General features: G+C 42.0%; 1 protein-coding gene across 2 annotated transcripts; it reads left to right on the top strand.

Annotated features, from left to right (window-relative positions):
* Positions 1-4,545: 4,545 nt before the first annotated feature.
* Positions 4,546-14,308, top strand: LOC134863807 (sialate O-acetylesterase-like). 2 transcript variants are annotated; one of them, XM_063882524.1, is made up of 8 exons: positions 4,546-4,737; positions 4,933-5,094; positions 11,663-11,817; positions 12,181-12,319; positions 12,556-12,724; positions 12,873-12,955; positions 13,037-13,170; positions 13,393-14,308. In XM_063882524.1, the coding sequence occupies exons 1-8, from the start codon at positions 4,680-4,682 to the stop codon at positions 13,498-13,500; spliced, it is 1,008 nt and encodes a 335-aa protein (XP_063738594.1). In that variant the 5' UTR covers positions 4,546-4,679; the 3' UTR covers positions 13,501-14,308. The 2 variants fall into 2 exon arrangements, with proteins under 2 accessions (XP_063738594.1, XP_063738593.1); XM_063882523.1 differs by having other exon boundaries at positions 13,037-14,308.
* Positions 14,309-15,211: the final 903 nt, after the last annotated feature.

Here is a 15,211-nt window from a genome sequence, read left to right as displayed (position 1 = left end):
AGGTGCGCACCTCGCTTCGCAACTCGAACAGGCGTGTAAGAACTTTGCCCCGTGAAAGCCACCTTACCTCTGAATGAAAAAGAAGGGATTCATGTGCAGACCCCATTTCCTGGCAGAGAAGGGCGAAGAGTCGTGAATTTAAAGGGCGCGATTTGATCGAATTCACTATTTGGATTGCTGTTTGAAGAACATTGTTAAGCTCGGGTTCAAGTGTCTTGGATGCCAGGGCCTCCCTATGGATAATGCAGTGTGTGAACTTGACATGTGGTGCAACGCTAAGGACCTTGGCTTTCAGCCCTTTGTGTTTTCCCATCATAGCCCCGGCACCGTCAGTGCATATGCTTATGCATTTATCCCAATCCAGGCCTGTCTCCTCCATCCAACCATTAAGACAGTTAAAAATGTCTCCACCAGTACATCTTCCTTCCATCGGAGAGCAGCACAGCATGTCCTCATGCAGTTTCCCGTCATGACTGTAGCGAATGAAAACCATTAAATGGGCTACATTAGTCAAGTCAGTAGACTCGTCTAACTGCAAAGAAAACCGGCTGTTTTTCACTCTCTCGATGAGCTGGCATTTCATATCATTAGCGATGTCGTTAATGCGTTTGGACATGGTATCATTGGAGAGGGGAATCTGTTTAAGCACACTTGCGATCTTTTCACCATGCATTGCTGTGGTCATCGCAATTGCTGCAGGAAGGATGAGGCTTTCAGCAATTGTGTGTGGCTTTTGTGCTTTGGCTACAAGGTGGGCCACTTTGTATGACGCTGCCAAGGCTTTGGTGGGCACAGTAGCTTGGCTATGCACAACGGTCTTTTGCCCATGCAGCGCAGCTTCTTTTCGTAAAAAAAATGTCATGGGTTTCTGAGCATCATCTGGATGTCGGCTTTCGAGATGTCGTCTCATTTTTGTGGGCTTTAAACTTTCATGTGCCAGAACATCGCCGCAAATAACACACTGTGGGTGGTCGAGCTCATGTTTTACCTGGCACGTGAATCCATATTTAAGAAATTCTTTCAGGTATCGGCGACGCCTCGTTGGTGGGTCTTTTTTATTCTCACCACCGGCCAAACTTGTCCCATCTGAGGATCGCGGAGGAGTAGGTGCACAACTGGAGGTAGATGGCACTTCTGAGCTCAAATCATTGTTTTTTAGCAGCCACCTGTCCATTTTTGATGAAAGTTATAACTAGGCTAGTGGCTAAAAAAGTGGCTAGTATCACAAACGTGGCTAGTAACGTGGCGAGTTAACTATGACGTATTGTAAAAAAACCGGGAAGAAATTGAGTTTGAACAGTGGGCGCAGATTGTTACATTGTTTCTATCATAGGACCAATAAACGATTCGAAACGCCATTTAAAGCTGGGCAACTTTTTTTTTTCTCTCTCTCTCTCCCTCTTAACAGCGTGTAGGAATGAGAAAAAGGCAGATTTTCATTGTATTGACATTTTATTTTTCGTTGTTTCACCAGGTGTTATAACAGCTAATTTCCGACTGAAGTAACAAATAATTTTGCGACCCCACGGAAGTTTTTGCCGACCCCGTTTGGGGTCGCGACCCCTAGTTTAAGAATCACTGTGTCAGAGCATCAGCAGGGACGAAACCCAGCGTCTAGTGATGTCTATGGGTTCAAGACTTCAGGCTGTCATTGACTGGAAAAGATTTGCAACCAAATATTAAAAGTGACAATTTTATTTATGATTATGTTACTTTGTCCAATTACTTTGGGTCCCTTAAAAAGGGGATACCAAGTATACAATGTTTTGTAATTCCTACACCATTCATCTGATTTGGATGTAAATACCCTCAAAATAAATCTGAAAGTCTGCACTTAAAGCACATATGGAGTTTTTGATTTGAAGTCCATTGTAGAGGTGTACAGAGCCAAACTAATGAAAATAGTGTCAATGTCCAAATATTTATGGACCTGCCTGTATGTTGTCATGTATGTGTTGAAATAAAACTGTTTAGCCTTCATTTCAGTAACTAGGGATTCATCAAGCCAAATTCTCTCTACTGTGAGGTCACTCTTTGTTGATGTAATGAAATCACACCATGGTAAACCAGTTATGGCCAACTGGCCTTGCACTTGCCAAAGATACTTGTGTTTTTGGTTTTGTTTGGCCTTACCACCAACAAACTTAACTTGCGTCACTTCCTCTATACTGTCTACATTTGGACATTTCACTTCACCTTAGCCAAAGGTGGCATTTGCAGTAGGATCATATACCGTGGCATCAGGGTTAGCACTGAGGTAAGACGCATTAGGATGAACAACAAATCCAGAAGGAAAGACATTGGCATTGCACATGTCACTATACTGCTTTAAAACCTCTGGCTCAAGGTCAATCCCCCTTTTCATGGCAGGTGTTTGCCGTGCCCCCTTCATGATTCTCACTGTGAGAGCCTGAGCAGAGGACTCCCCTCTAAGATTAAAACTGAACCTTGAGAGAATGGTCCAAATTTATAGTCCACTAAAGTTAGGTCGTACAGGCCACTAGAGCATGACACGGGAGTGGATTTTCACTCCTGTCCCATCCCGCTCCCAGAAAAAAAATCCTGTCCTGCACAATCCTGGTCAGGAGTAAAAAAAATAAATCTTGTCCTGTCCTGTCCTGTGTGGAACGACTCCCAATCCCATCCCGCTCCCACTCAAAAGTACTCCCACTCCTGTGGCCTCGGGTACATACTTAATGCATGTCACACAAGTTTTGCACGCAGCATAAACCGTATTACTGCCATCGAGTTCCACTCTATTAAACTTTTGAAGCACATCAGACTTTCCCTGAAGTGGTACGAGTCTAATAGACGGGTCTTTATTTTTTACCTTAACTTGCAACTTTTCCTTCTCGCCGAACGCTTGCGCATCCATTGTCGGTGTTGTTTTCCCGCTTGCGTTTTTTGTGTTTCTTTTCCGGTAGCTGCTGGCACAGAACGGAAGTCTCAAAGCACTATTGGATTTGTAGTTCTATTGACCCATGATTGACTGTTAATTTTCTGCTCGAGGATTGTAAACATGAACGGATGTAATTGTGGTTGTTTTACACGGTAAAAAAAATAAAATAATAATAATCATCTATTTTTGGCGTTCCCGCTCCTGTGGATTATTATGGATTATTATTCCTGTCCTGTCCCAATCACGAGATGAATACAATTTTGACTCCTGTTTCACGTGAATCCGGCGGGAATCACGTGTCCTGCGGGAATTCCCGACAAATGTCATCCTCTACAGGCCACATAAGATGCATATTCCAGGTTGCGGTTGAAGGAGTTGTATGTAGGCTCCTAAGGACAGCACTGCAGAGTCAGAAAGGTGTCCTACATGCACAAGTAACAGGAACCATTCATCAGTAAATTAAATCAGTAAAGCACTATCTGCAGGTTCTCATATTATGCCCATGTTTTAACTAAACTTCAACAAAAAAAAATACACAATAAGTGATCAAATTAGCTAATGTAATGATAAATTATGAAAATACCTGCAATGATTCCATACAGCGTAGATTTGACACTGCTGTGTCCACTGCTGTGCCTTAGGCCGGACCACAGGTTAATCCGTGGGTTCCGGACGTATCCCCTTGAGTGACACAAAAATAAAAGAAATGCTGTTGGGATTTCAGAGAATATCGGGATAATTCATCACTCAAGTCATATTGTAGATGTACATCCTCTTCAGGGTGCATTGACAAATAGAGAGAACCTCCATGCACATTCATACACCTAAGTGTAAGTTGGTCATGTGAGTCTAAATGCAAGAATTTCAAACATCTATACAATATAAGACAAGCACAAGTTTCATGTGTGGGCCATATTCCATTATACTTTTTGAATTTGCTGAGGGCCGATTAAAAATGGACAACAGGCCTCAGTTGGCCCCCGGAATCAGAATACCTTTATTTATTTATGGCTAACCTCGACTCACAACTGTGACGTGCTCCATAGAAGAGTCAGTGGAAGTTAACGTTTATGATGTTGAATAAAGAAAATAACACCAACAATTACCAAGGTAGGACAATACGGTCAACAGAACTTCGGTCAAAACTTAGCTCACCCTCATTGTCATTCCACAAATCCCAGCTGTCACGCACCCACCCAAACACATAGCAACATCGAGGCGTGACAGACCTGAAACACACAGATTCACTACCATTGTAAATCAAATTCAAATGATCTGTGTAAATAAGCTCTTTCTGCATTTTTCACTGATTTTTTTATCTGTCATTATTTTATTTGTAACACATGTAGTTTTCTCCTCTGGACGAATAAAGGTATTCTGATTCTGATTCTGTGGTGTTGTGTAGGCCGGTTAAATGTAATCATCTCACTACAACCTCAATCAGTCCCTTTTTTTTTTTTTTTTACAAATATTGCAGTAATATTGTTCGTATATTGCTAAGAACATTTGCAAATATTGTTCGTATTATTGTGGAATAAACTTCAAATTCACTTTAAAGAGGATTTCAAAATGTTGGCACTTTTGAGCTTGTGTGCTTTTATTTTGAAGGTCCGCAGTCCACTGCATCAGTCTGTTTACGGATGTAACCGGTATACTGAAAACACTCGTTTGGATAGAGGTAGTCTGTCTACCTCTATTCCTTTTGATAGCTTCAGCACGTTCACGTTAGCTTAGCTTGCGGGACTTTGCAGCTTTTTGTTAACCTGGATGTCATCTTGTCATGGCGATACAACTTTGTGTTGTTTTCACACTGGTTGCAGCTTCTATTCACGACTGCGGTGAGTATCGTTTGGTCAACATTAACCTGTACCACAACTTCTGGTCGTGTCAAAATGTTACTGCGTTCATATTTTCAAACAGAAACAAACAGTCATATTTATTTTTGCGCTTTCATCTACTTACACTTTATGTATTGTTATTTTAATTATTCTGCATTCGCTTATTGTTTTTTCACTATTGACATGTTTATGTAGATGGGGTCCTGCGCTTCGCCTCCTACTATAGAGACCACATGGTGCTGCAGAAGTCTCCAGAGAGAGCTGTAGTGTGGGGCTATGGACCCGAGGGTGAACAGGTGAAATTCACCTTGTCAGGACAAAACCTACAGAGCATCTCACAGGCTACAGTGACAAACGGTGAGTATAAAACCAGTTTATTTCAGATCTGAAGTTTTATGCTGACAACCAAAGGATACCAAACAGAACTGAATTATCCTGTCAGGGAGTGATATGAAAGAGACTGTATTCTTTAATCAGAACCTTTATTTTCTAAGCACTATTCAGACGGTTAGTTTCTTTAATATAACAAAGAGTCAAAGGGTTGCAGCTTTCAAATAATACATTCATCTCAAAAAACAGCTAAGGACGGGATTCTATGCATACAATGAAATAAAAAATGTTAGCTTAAAGTTTATCGGAACTGACATGGATTGATTGATAGATGTGTGTGATTCTGGTGATGAAGGGGCCAAATCAAAGTACAGGGTGTGTATCTGAGATAAGAATGCAGGAGAACCAGCTTTATCAGTTTTCAATACCCCCCTCCATCTCTGTTCCTCTCTCTCCCTCTCTTTCACAGCTATTTGCACTTGGAAAATCATGTCTCAATTGTAGCAGTTGAATTGGATGTAACCATGACTTTCAACAATAAAATTGAAGGTGAAATTTAATTAAGAAAAGCAGTTAGAACAGTGCGTTATGAGGCGCTATACAAGCGGTGAGGCTCAGTGTGGCGGCTAAATTCCCAATAAATGAAGTAGTCAACAGGCTAAACTTGACTCGTTGCTGTGAAATGTTCCATAGAAGAGTCAGTGCTGAAATTTAAGTTTACAATGTGTAATAAAGAAAATAATACAAACAATAACTAATGTAAGACCCATACAGTCAACAGAAGTTATCAGAACTGAGCTCACCCTCATTGTCATTCCACAAATACCCACATGCAACAGGTGCCCTAAATGCAATAAACATACCCGAGGGACAATTATCAGAAATGGTCAATTCCCAAATTGTTTGGTGTTATCAAATAATGATAATTGTAAGAGACATATAGGCTGAAGATGAGCAGCACGGTGTGTTAGAGTGTGTGTGTGTTGCAGAGGGGGTGGTTCACCTGGGAGTGGGCGTGTGTGCGTGCGGAAGTGTGTGTGCGTAAAGGTGGGCACTCACCGGTGACGCAGATGAGAGAGAGAGAGAGAGAGAGAGTCAGGGTTGGGAGTAGCCGTAATTTTTGTTGACCGCTACCGCTACTCATTCATTCATTTATCCATCCTTGCTGCGCTGTGATACCTCTGTGCTTTCAATAAATGCACCTAAGCATATTTGGATCTCAGCGTGTCTTTGTCATGGTCTACTGTGGCGCGTCATAAATCTACGTACCTGAGGACCCAAACCTCATAGACTCTCAGCGGCTAAAAGGTTTGTGTTTGGAAGCCGCAACATTTGTCAACAAAAAACAGGCGTTTAATGAAAATCATCAAGCCGCATCAAAGAACCAAGTCGTCCCGCACCGACTAGCCCGAGAACAAAGGAGCCACAGCTAAGTGCCACACCACGCCAAACATTTACCTGGGAACAGGTAGGCCTGAACCTGTTAATGTTTGTGGATTAAGGAATCCGCTTCGATTGGAATGCATTGAGTCAAATGAGGACAATGTATTAAATGGATACGCTGGTTGCATTGATGGTGGCGCATATTCTCCGTGCTTTAATGGATTGTGATGTCGGGACTTTGTGGCATGTGGCGGCTGATGTTGTCTAAAGACCTACTGCTTGTTGAAATGCTTGGATCGAATCCGCTCTGTCAATAAATTTAAATGCAATGTCTATGGATGGATTTGAATACGCTCTTGAATGAAATGTGATTGTGTTGCTTCATACAAAAATACAATCTAACGAAAATGAGTCAAATAAACGCTGATGCTGAATGTTCAAACATGGAACGTGAAAAGAGGGAAATCAAACTGACGGCCAAAGCAATGGAAAATAAAATCGAACGGTTGCAGCATGAGCGCAAAAGTGCCGTTAATAAAATCAAAGAGCTTATTCCGCAAATAAAAGCGCACATGAAATCAAAAGAAAATGTAACTGAAATCCCCTCACAACTGAATAACTTGAATGCACTGTGTAAAAAGGCCACTGACCTGCACAACGAAGTATTGCAACTTCTTCCTGATGATGAACATAAAAAACAAAAGGAGTGGTTTTCTAGCATTATGGATTACAGTGATGCATTCAAGGAACAAGTGGAAAAATGGATAAAGGAAAATCCGCATGAAAACTCAAATGAATTACCACTACAGACAAATACTTCTGAGCAACCAACAAAGGAAATAAATTATGCAGAACAAATTCCTGTCGAAAAAAGTAAGGATTTGTCTGTTGCTGACCCTCCAGTACCTGTTTCCACTGGACAAGATCCTCAGGATGAACTACAGCCCTGTGACAGCATCTCAAATGCAACCAAGAAATCACGCTCACATCATTCCTCATCCTTGGCTTCACGCTCATCTGCTCGCTTAAAAACGGAAACAAATCTTGCAATTTTGGCAACAAAACAAAAGGCATTAAAGGAAAAACATGCATTGGATGAAGAGGAGTTAAAGCTACGCAAAAGAAGAGAACAGCTTTTACTGGAGAATGAAATCGCTGAGGAAATGGCAAAACTAAGTGTTATAAAATCACAAAGCAGTGTTGGCAGTAAATCAAAGTCAAAGGTTTCAGATGGGATGAACTTATACTATGAAAAGACATGCTCAAAACAACAACTTAACATCAATGTTATGGAATTTGTCCCATCACTGCCAGTTAAACTAAAATCCAACGCAATTGAAACCACACAGACAGTTGTGAAGCCTAAAGTCACTCACTTACCTGACATAAAACATCTCCCAGGTCCTTCTTACCTGCTCCAACGTTATCTAACCACTCCTGAAGATCCTGTGACCAATGTTACACAAACTGATGCATCACAAAATGACAGTGTGCTGGACATAATGAGAAAACAAAATGAAATTTCAACACTCTTGATGCAACAACAATGCCTCTCAGCACTCCCAAAAAGGGAAATTCCCATTTTCGATGGTAACCCACTCAAATACCATTCGTTTATTAAAGCATTTGAAAATGGAGTTGAGCGAAACACCAGTAACAACTGTGACAGACTCTACTTCCTTGAACAATACACCAAAGGGCATGCAAAGGGACTAGTGAGGAGCTGTCAGCACATTGAGTCGAGCAGAGGATATGTGAAGGCGAAGGCTCTATTGAAAGAGCACTATGGCAATGAGCAAAAGGTGGCAGCAGCATACATGGAGAGAGCTTTGTCATGGCCCACTATTAAAACAGAAGATGTGAAAGCCCTCCAGGAGTACGGCCTCTTTCTGCGTGGATGCTGCAACGCTTTGGAGGATGTGCAGTATTTAAGTGATCTGGACACACCCACAAACATGGTGGAAATCATTAAAAAACTGCCGTACAAACTCCGAGACCGCTGGAGGTGCGACGCATGTGACCTGCAGGAAAGGTACAATAGGAGAGCAAGGTTTGTGGATATTGCCAACTTTGTTGAAAAACAGGTAAAAATCTTGACAGACCCTGTGTTTGGAAACATTCAGGACACTGTTATAACAACTAAACAAATGAATCACAAACCTCCCCCTCGCTCCAGCATCAGAGGAACCAGCTTCGCTACCACAGTGAATCGTGTGGAGAGAACAGCTCAACCTGTGAAAGCTACATACATAAAACCACCAGCCAAGAAGATCTGTCCCTGCTGCACCGGAGGACACACATTGGATGTGTGTGCGCGGTTGGAAAAAATGGCACACAAAGAGAAAATTGACTTCCTGAAGGAAAATGGTGCTTGTTTTCGCTGCCTGTGTATAGGACACATAAGCAAAAATTGCCAAAGGAAGATTTCCTGCTCGAAGTGTGGCCTAAGACATCCAACTGTGCTCCATAAGGATAGTGTGGCAACGGCAGAACCAGCTGAGAGAAGCATCCAGGTTACAGTGGACGACACCTTGGTTTCCAGTGGGCTTACAGGGGCTGGTGAGATGGATTGCAAGCTTCCTATCGTGCCGATTCAAGTGAAGGCGAAGAAGGGCAATAAAATCATTCTCACATACGCCTTTTTGGACCAGGGAAGTACTGCGGTGTTCTGTACTGAGAGTCTGAAGCAGAAGCTCAATTTGTCTGGGAAGAGAGCCAACATTCTTCTCAGGACCATGGGGCAGGAGAAGGTGGTCAGTAGCTACATTGTGCCAGAGCTGGAGGTGGCAGCACTTGAAGATGACAGCTTCATTGAGTTGCCAAAAGCGTATACTCAGTTGTCAATGCCAGTCCACAAAGCAAACATACCCACAAATAAGGATCTGACAAGGTGGCCATATTTAAAACACATCTCCTTACCACAGATTGAGGCTGGAATTGAGTTGCTGATTGGAACGAATGTTCCACGAGCCATGGAACCGCTGGAAGTTATCCGCAGTGAGCACAATGGACCCTACGCTATAAGGACGGCACTGGGCTGGACGGTAAATGGACCACTGACAGGAAACGGTGGAGAGGCCAATTACTGTGAGCAGCCAGTAACTGTGAACCGTGTGTCCATTGTAAATCTGGATGAACTGTGGCAACAGCAATTTAAGATGGACTTTCCAGAATCTGCTGTGGAGGAACAAGTGGGTCTGTCCAGGGAAGACCTGAGGTTCATGGACATGGTCACAAAGTCAGCCAAACATGTCAATGGTCACTACCAGGTCGCCCTGCCTTTGAAAAATCCAAACGTCAGCATGCCAAATAACAGGAAAGTGGTGGAACAGCGTCAAAACCATCTGAAGAGGAGGCTCCAGAGGGATCCAGTGTTTTACAGGGAGTATAACACCTTTATTAACGATCTACTTGGTAAAGGTTATGCTGAAAAGGTTCCTGATGCAGAGCTGGAAAGAAGTGATGGCAGGGTCTGGTACATACCGCACCATGGTGTCTACCACCCGACAAAGGGAAAGCTCAGAGTTGTTTTTGATTGTGGTGCCAGTTACAAAGGACAATCTCTGAATGAAGAGCTGTTGCAAGGGCCCGATCTAACCAGCTCACTGATTGGAGTTGTGACCAGGTTCAGGAGGGAACCTGTGGTCATCATGGCTGACATAGAAGCTATGTTTCACCAGGTGCAAGTGCCCCCAGATGATGCTGATCTGCTGCGATTCCTCTGGTGGTCACAAGGAGACTTGAACCCAGCACCATGTGAATACAGGATGAAGGTACATCTTTTCGGAGCTACATCCTCCCCTAGCTGCGCCAACTTTTCCCTCAGGAAATGTGCAGAGGATTTTGGACATGAGCATAAGGAGGAGACAGTGGACAAGCTGCAGCACTGCTTTTATATGGACTTTGTGTTTTCGGACGTCAGATGGACTTTGCACTAATCGGTCATGACGACCAGAAGAAGGAATATTCGTTGTAATGACTTTTCATGGACTTGAGCAATTTATTAGAGATTTTTGCATTATCGTTGAAATTGATATGATGATTTATTATGTCTCCTATTGTGTTTTGAAATGTGAATTATTATGTGAGACCTAATAATTAGGGGCTGGTGTGTAAGAGACATATAGGCTGAAGATGAGCAGCACGGTGTGTTAGAGTGTGTGTGTGTTGCAGAGGGGGTGGTTCACCTGGGAGTGGGCGTGTGTGCGTGCGGAAGTGTGTGTGCGTAAAGGTGGGCACTCACCGGTGACGCAGATGAGAGAGAGAGAGAGAGTCAGGGTTGGGAGTAGCCGTAATTTTTGTTGACCGCTACCGCTACTCATTCATTCATTTATCCATCCTTGCTGCGCTGTGATACCTCTGTGCTTTCAATAAATGCACCTAAGCATATTTGGATCTCAGCGTGTCTTTGTCATGGTCTACTGTGGCGCGTCATAAATCTACGTACCTGAGGACCCAAACCTCATAGACTCTCAGCGGCTAAAAGGTTTGTGTTTGGAAGCCGCAACAATAATGATAAATCAATAAACACAAGGTCACTTAGCATTATGGCTCCTCAGAACGTTTTAACGTGCATGTGGTCATCTTAAATAAGGTGGGGGGCTGCGCCTCAGGAGGTAGATGGTTGTCTGTTAAAGGGAAGATCGGTGATTCGATCCCCAGCTCCTTCAGTCAACTTTGGGCTAAAAAGTGTGGTCCAGTCTTCTAGAAATCATATGTGCATGTGATGGAGGAATGCACAGTGCCTGTAGGGGGTGTGGTCTCAATAGCCATGCAGTAAGCAGTATGCTATGTGCATGTGATTCAGGAATGGCATGGATATACTTGAATGGCATCTGTTTGTTTTAGTCAAGATTATGCTAAAATATACTTTCCCCAACTATATTTAAGTACCCTATGAAGAGCCAACCTTCAATTTAGAAAATTCCCAGTTTATTTCAGTTTATTCCCATAAATTCCCATGGAAAGTTTCCATCTTTGAAAATTCCCATGGAAAGTTTCCATCTTTGAAAATTCCCGGAATTTTGCAACCCTAATTGTAGCCCCTTCCTCTGTATGAGTGAGTGTTAATGCTGACGGGAAAAGCACTTTCTGAATCCAAGATGGAGTGCTTGGATTGATACCCACGTCGTAAGCCAGAGGAATGAGGAGCCCAGCATGCACAAAATTGAGAAATGAGAAGAGCCCTAAGTGTCACTGACTGTCTTTACAGGTATCTGGCGAGTCAGCCTAGACCCTGTTGAGGCTGGTGGTCCCTACAATGTGACAGCGGGGGTGCAGAACAGCACAGCCGTTCTGACAGATGTGCTGTTTGGAGATGTTTGGCTGTGTGGAGGCCAGAGCAACATGTTCTTGAATTTATATCAGGTAGGCAGAGTCAGAAAAGCCTTTAACGTATACTTCACATAAAAGGTTGCAAAAATACCAACCTGCCATGTAGCATTCCAGATACAGCTCCGGAAAAAATTAAGAGAGCGCTGCAGCATTTTCAGTTTCTCCTGTTTTACTATTTAAAGGTATGTCTTTGAGTTAAATGAATTTTTTCTTATTGTATTCTATAAACTGCTGACAACATTTCTCTGTGTTGGAACAGACACTGGAATGGCTGCCATACATGTAGAGATACAGATTTGAGAAACATTTGAAGTGCTCTCTTCATTTTTTCCAGAGCTGTATGTGAGACTTTATACATTGTAGACATTTATTCATTTTGTATTTATTCTCCAATAGATTTTCAATGCATCAGAGGAGTTGAAGCGCGCAGCACACTATCCTCATGTGAGGACTTTTATGGCATCCCTGGTCCAGAGTGAAACTGAGCAAACTGATTTTATTCATGTCCAAATTCCCTGGTCTGTGCCACCAGCATGTAGGTTGAAGATACATTTAGTTATTCATAAATTGTTTAAATTGGATTTTCAGCTTAAAGGTTTAGGTGGGTTACTTAACTACAACTGAACCTGTTTTAAATGCTGTGAAATAGAAACATGCATACAAACACGGGTTAATGAATCCACGCTTCATTATGGTTGCAGCACGGTGGTGTGGTTTATCACCTTTCTGCATTCTGCTGATTGACTACTTATCAAGCCGGATTTTTTCCAGATCTAGCAGGTTTCTCTGCAGTGTGCTGGCTCTTTGGCCGTGATTTGTATGAGAAGCTGCAGTACCCCATAGGACTGGTGGAGTCCTGTTGGGGTGGCACCACTGTCGAAGCATGGTCCTCTCCAAGAGCACTTCAGCAGTGCGGACTACTACAGCAGCCTGATGACGGGTACGTTTCAGGGGTATAAGAAGATATAGATACAGTATTATATCATCATATTTTTTTTGTCATATCAATGGATTTCCAAACACATCAAACCAATTCTATAGTTTAAAGCCAAAGTCAATGCTTTCCTTTGCACATTAAAATCTTTCAGACCCAAAGTGAATTCTGTCTCGTGGAATGCAATGATCCACCCGCTGCTCAACATGACCATCAAAGGAGCCATCTGGTACCAAGGTAAGACGAGCTGCAAAGGTTTCTGATTTTCAATATAACAACATGTATATCATGCATGTTTAAGCCTTGTGTTGCTCTTAGGTGAGGATAACACAATATATCATCAAGAGATGTACAACTGCTCCTTCCCGGCTATGATTGATGACTGGAGGATGGCATTTCACCAGGGCTCAGGCGGGCAGACGGCTCTCGATTTCCCCTTTGGATTTGTCCAGGTATGTTACATTAAGTATTTTAGTTTTGATAGCAAAATTACACCACAGCAAATTATCACCTCGATTTTTTTGGTTTTCCTAAATATTTATCAGACACTTGTCAAAATCCACAGGAACCACTTGAAATTGTACATAAATCCACAGCCCTGCACCTATTCAACCATCTAAAGAATCACTTTTAAAGTTGGTTAGCCTTTTACTTTATTCCCTTGTCCAAAACAGAGAATGTCAGAATTGAGTTTAAACTCAATTAAGAAAAGAGAAGGGGAATCTGCTTTAATCCCTTGTAAGCTGATTCAGGTGTTAAAGCAGCAACAGGAAACCAATTGAGAAAACACAGGATTTGACAGGTAAGATTTCACACAAGGATAATAATAATGAAACACTTACAGGCTAAAGAAAAATAACACATTTCAAAACTACAAAATTACCAATTTGAAATGTTAGTGTACCTGGAATTTGCTGCGCGTCCTAATTTTCCTGCCCTTGATATGTTTACTCCTTCGTAATATGTACAGCGGGTAAAATAAGTATTGAACACATCACCATTTTTCTCAGTAAATATATTTCTAAAGGTGCTATTGACATGAAGTTTTCATCAGATGTCGGAAACAACATGCAATCCACACATGAAAACAAATCACAACACAGATGTCCATAAATTAAGTTATGTGTATTAAAATGGAATGACACAGGGAAAAAGTATTGAACACGCTTACTGAAATGTATTTAATACTTTGTACAAAAGCCTTTGTTGGAAATGACAGCTTCAAGGCGCCTCCTGTATGGAGAAACTAGTCGCATGCATGGCTCAGGGGGGATTTTGGCCCTTTCTTCCACACAAACAGTCTTCAAGTCTTGAAGGTTCCGTGGGCCTCTTCTATGAAATCTGATCGTTAGTTATTTCCATAGATTTTCTATTGGATTCAAGTCAGGTGATTGGCTGGGCCATTCTAGCAGCTTTATTTTCTTTCTCTGAAACCAATTGAGAGTTTCCTTGGCTGTGTGTTTGGGATCATCAGCAGTGTTGTGGGTAACGTGTTAGTTTCGTGCGTTCGGTAATCAGTAACTTAGTTATTTAAAAAAAAAAAAGTAATCCGTTAAAATCCCGACTGCAGCCTGCTTTTTGTCAGACAGTTCTGTGCCACCTGCGGATGTGTCAGCGGAGGCGCAGCGCTGTGATGCGTCTGTGCCCTGCTGCTGACCTACATTACCTGTGTGTGTGTGTGAGTGTCTCGAACCCCCAGCAAGATGGCAGAGAGGTCAGCGTTTTCATTGTGGAAGTACGCACATTATTTTCAATTCACCAGCGAAAAGGACAAGAACAACATAACGGTAAAATGCACTCTCTGTGTTGAAAAACGTTTTGAAAGTCTTCTTTTGCTACGTTTCAATCACTGCTTTGAAGAGTAAATGTGAGTTTAGGCCTGTGATACTTGAATAGTATTTTCATAGTTCAGCTATTAGGCTATATTTGTAATGTGCCTGCTGTGTGCCAGTGGGCGATTTTATTGTTCGTTTTATTCGGCATTTTTGTTGATTGGTCGTTAATGTATAAATGGATCTGAATCTGCAACCTGTTTACCTCAGATTCTGTTTATTTAAGCGCACGTAAATTTATGCACTTTTATAACTGCATCATATCGGCTACCTGGGCTGGGTACCAAACATTAGGCAACTCCTGAATTTTGATCACATGTTCTGTGATTTAAAAAAATAAAATGCTGTGAGGCATATAACTGACTGTCTTTCTTGTTATTGTTATCCTGCAGAGTTAATTTGGTTGGATGATGTTATTCATTGTCAGGACGTCTCGGTACATTTAAAGTAGGCTGTGTGTCTGCGTCAGTTAAGCTGCAGCATGTGCGAGGCGCTGCAAACGGCTTTTAATTTTCGGTAATCAGGAGTACTCTAACGCGTTACTTTAATTAATAGGTAACGCTGTAACGTAACTGATTACTTTTAATTGATAGTAACGTTGTAACCTAATTAACTACTTAACTCCAAAGTAACTATACCCAACACTGATCATCATTTAAAA

This window comes from Eleginops maclovinus, chromosome 4 (assembly GCF_036324505.1).
Source record: "Eleginops maclovinus isolate JMC-PN-2008 ecotype Puerto Natales chromosome 4, JC_Emac_rtc_rv5, whole genome shotgun sequence".
NCBI classification, from domain to species: domain Eukaryota; kingdom Metazoa; phylum Chordata; class Actinopteri; order Perciformes; family Eleginopidae; genus Eleginops; species Eleginops maclovinus.
This window is presented reverse-complemented; position numbering and strand designations above follow the sequence as displayed.